This window comes from Corapipo altera, unplaced genomic scaffold (genome assembly GCF_003945725.1).
Source record: "Corapipo altera isolate COAL_440 unplaced genomic scaffold, ASM394572v1 60606, whole genome shotgun sequence".
NCBI classification, from domain to species: domain Eukaryota; kingdom Metazoa; phylum Chordata; class Aves; order Passeriformes; family Pipridae; genus Corapipo; species Corapipo altera.
The window spans coordinates 1-4,096 of NW_020887448.1; the positions used below are offsets into that span (position 1 = coordinate 1).

General features: G+C 49.3%; 1 protein-coding gene across 1 annotated transcript; it reads right to left on the reverse strand.

The window, feature by feature from the left end:
• Positions 1 to 267: 267 nt before the first annotated feature.
• On the reverse strand, positions 268 to 3,920 carry LOC113941621 (hydrocephalus-inducing protein homolog; the record flags this gene model as incomplete). The annotated part of the gene is made up of 4 exons (XM_027632768.1): positions 268 to 513; positions 1,965 to 2,108; positions 2,726 to 2,975; positions 3,688 to 3,920. Coding segments are annotated over 4 exons (873 nt in total), but the record flags the coding sequence as incomplete, so codon positions are not given.
• Positions 3,921 to 4,096: the final 176 nt, after the last annotated feature.

Sequence of the window (4,096 nt, forward strand, 5' to 3'; positions counted from 1 at the left end):
AGGCTCTGACTGCAAGCACCACACTCCGGTGGGGGATTCTCAGGCTCTTGTTTCTGTGCTCAGCAGCAATACAAGAGGATGGCTGCTGGAGAGCTGGGGTGCTCTCCAGGAGACACCTCTGCTGCATGGCTTGCCCACACCTGGCTGCCTGCTCCCTTCTCCTTGTATCTTAGAGCCAGGAGGGATCTTTCCAATTCAGATGAGTTCTTGCTTCCTTCAGCAGCTCTGCTGACTCAGTTCACAGTTCAGGCCAGTCCACTGCTGACTCTATGGAATAAACTTCTCGACTCGAGGACCTCCCAACAGACGGGCACCACCACAGCCCTCCCTCTTCAAAGCCCACTGGCAGGAGGGTCCTTGGCTGCTCACCTGGGCCCCTGCAGGGAGGGGCTGCTGGTTTGCATCACAGATTAGGAATGGCTGCTCCAAGTCCAGCAAAAGGTGGAATGGCAGGCAGCAGGTGTTTTTTAAAGACAGAGGCTTGTACTGAAGAGTCAGGACATCATCAGGGTACTACAGAAACAGGAGACAAGGAAAAACAACCTCAAGGAGCCACAGACCTCCTTCCCCTTCCAATGCATTTCACATTTTTCAACTCGGAAGTGCATACATCTCTATTTACTCTTTTTATTTGTTTCTAAACCTTCCAGGACATTTTTCTCTATAGCTGATTCTTTGCATGTTTGGAAACCACAGTCTCCCTTGGGAGACAAGGAAACACTCCCATGTACAGAGGACGGAATAGACCCCTGAGAGGAGGCAGCTGCTTGAACAAAATTGAAGGCAGAAAATGACCCCAGAACATTTGTCTCCAATTTTGTCTCCTCTCTTGGGCACAACAGCACAAGATGATCTTCCCTCACATATAGTCATTTCTCACAGCCTTATTGGCTCCAGCAGCCTCCTAGAAGCAGTGATGCCAGTCAGAAGAGAAAAGCAAGCAGGATTTGGCCCGTGGGGGAGATCCTGCAGAAGCCCAAGGTCAACTTTGAACATTCCATGAACATGTGGCCAGCCAGAAACCTCAACAGTCCCTCTGCAGTGTGTGTCCTGCTGCCTCTGCTACAGCCACATGGTGTCTATAACCTCCAAGCTATGATCAGCCTAAGCTCCTTCTTCTTGTTTGTGCATTGTGGTGGGCTTCTTGCATGGGGCAGAGAAACCAGAGAGAGTTTGGGAAACTAGTTCTGGATGTATTGATATCAAACAGCTGCAGTGCCAGAGTACTCCATAAATCAGTGTGGCATCAAGCAGAGCACAGGCAGGCATCAGGGAGAGCTGAAAAGCTTCTCATTACATCTGAACTGCCCGTTCCCAGGATTCAGTGCTTCTATGGAAGCCTGGGAACCTGAGGAGAGACCCAAAACCACAGAAACTAAATAATGCAACATCTTTTCCAGACCCCTTGTGGGAATGATGATGCAGAAGTTGAGATTCAGAGACTAAAGGGCACCTGCTTTGCCTCGGTGGCATCATCACTGCAGCTGCAGGACGTGTGGGGGTCCTTTGAAGCAGGTGAGGCTTGGGGAAATGCACAGAGCTGTACCATAGAGCTATACCATAGAGCATCCATACCAACAGCAAAGACACACAGGAGATGACAAGTTTTTCCTCATCAGCCTGAGGAATTGACAGAAACCTCTGGTTTCCCCAGCTTCCCTAGAGCACTGGTGTTCAGACATCACCGTGTGTTGGAGGATCCTCAAAAACCTCCCTTGACAGTGAGCACAGAAACTGGCGTTTCTCTCCAGGTGGCCACGGTCCCCCTCAGCAGTGCAGCTGTAGCCACAATTCTACTTTGAGGAAGTTAAAAACCAGTCTTATCTCTAAAAACATCCTCACTTACTTTGCAAAGTGCCTCAGGAAGGGGAAAGAGGGGTGTTAACACAAGCACACCCCCCCCCCACACGAGCTCTCTTGCTGAGCCATGCTGTTAAATGCCAGGATGCAATCCAGAGACTTACCTTCTCTACACAGAAAGTGATTGCTCTGGATGATATTTGCACAGTGGGAGAAATGAACTTGCAGGTGACTTTTGTCTTGATTATCTGTTTCTTTGTTATCTCTGGCTCCACGATTGCCTCACACACAAGCTTCTCCTCCACGTCCTGCATGCAAGAGTCACTTGTCACCAGTGCTGCTGGCAGGGTGTCCAGCAAACTCCCTGCGTTGGCTCCTCACCCCCCACGGGCCACAAAGTTACAGACACTGCCCCCTTTCCTTCCTGTGCTGCAGCCTATTTCTTCTGTGCTCCAATGGCCATAACACTGCACCCCAATAGCCACAAAAGGCACTCGTGAGACACTCCCTCCCTTCACAGGGCTTCTCTTTTACTCTCTGCTTACCCCAGAGAAACCACTTGGCACTTGTTTAATTTACTTTCTGCTTGGGCTCCTACTTTTAAGTGTAACCTATTTTCTCTGCCCTTCCTTTGTGCCTGAGCAGGTGACACTGGTAACCTGTTTGCCCCGAAGGAGCAATACTTCCTTCAGCCCGTATTTTGGGATCAGCATTGGGGTTTGGTAGCTATGGAATCCCAAAAAAGCCTTAGCAACTGATGGTGGCCAGCAAGGAAAGCCACTGGTGCTGCCATGGAACCCTGTAGCCTTAAACACTGTCTTGAAGGCCCTTGCTCATTTTCCCAGGCAAATATCAAGGAGCTCCAGGAGAAGCCCCAGTGGAGGGGACCAGATGGGGAAGGCTCAGCCCTTGGCAGGGACCTCACCTGGACAATGCTGGAGAAGCCTTCCACCACCAGCTCCTTAGTCTCGCCTGGCTGCAGATTCATACTCCGTGGCCGCAGCTTAAATACAGGGGTGGCGGGTCTCTGGGAACCATTTTGGCCCTTGCTGACACTGAGGGCAGGGAGAGGATGACGCTGCCGAAAGGTGCTGAAACCTTCTGTGCTCCAGAACAGCTGCTGGAACTGCCGCCCCTCGTTTGTTACTCTGAATCGCAAAATGCAGGGAACGAGGCTGGAGGAGAAGCAGAGATGGAAAAGGTCACGGGAGCTGCTATTTCCCTGCAGTCAAGTGCTCTTAGTGAGCAATCTGAGGTGTTAATAGCTTGGAGACCGTCCTCATTTCCCGCTCTTAATGTGGACCAGAAATAATGTTTGGTGCCCTTCTGATGTTGTTCTTGCAAAGAGGAATAGGTTTATACCGGTAATGTAGTATTTCCACATCTTCCCTCACCACAAGGGACTTCCTTCATCACCATGAGCTTTTTCCCCTCACCATCCTGGGCTTCCCTTAATGGATCCAGACTGAAACCATCACTTTGAGAACACTTCATCACCAAGAAGGTCACAAGAAGAGGATCAATAGGATGCCATTGGAATCCATGGAGCAGTGATATTTTCTCTACTTAATTTGTCTCTTTGTCATTCTTTCTCTCCCCCTTTCTCTCTTTTTCCAATTTCTTTCTATCTCTCTCTACCTCACATTTACTGTTAAATAAAAATCCATACTACTGACTTTGGCATACGGTCTCGTTTGCCCCTTAATTTGGGCAGAGGCGTCTCTCTAATAATTTAAGGAACCTGAGCATAACAACATGTTTCTAAAGGAATCTCTGGCTTCAGGGAAACAGAGCCAGGAGCACCGAAGAAGATATAGCCTGAAAGTCTACAGCATAACTGCTCCTTGCTGAGCCAAGAGGAGAGGAAGAAGTTAAGAGATCTCTTACTTGAACTGGGGTTCCAAACTCAGCTCCGGCGCAAACGGTTTGTCAATGGTAATTGTGGTGCTGATGCCCACAGCCTGGATGGGGATGACACTGGTAAGGCTGTTCTCAATGAACAGCTTCATGCTATCCTCAAATCTCCCTGTGTCATCCAGGTTTGCTGTGACAACAATAGGAATCTCAGCCTTGGCAGGGACCACTCCTTCCCTGGGTTCAATCCTCAAGCATCTGTCACCCTGTAAGACAAGCCAAACGTGCATTTAGGGTGGAAACCATGGACCCTGGTGACTTGTGGGGTGTGAGAAAAGGAACGACTACAGAGAGGAGGATAAAAATCATAAAGGCTTCGTTTCCCTAAATCTAAGCTACTGTGTCTGGGCAAGAGCAGAGCTTATACAACCTGTATTTTACC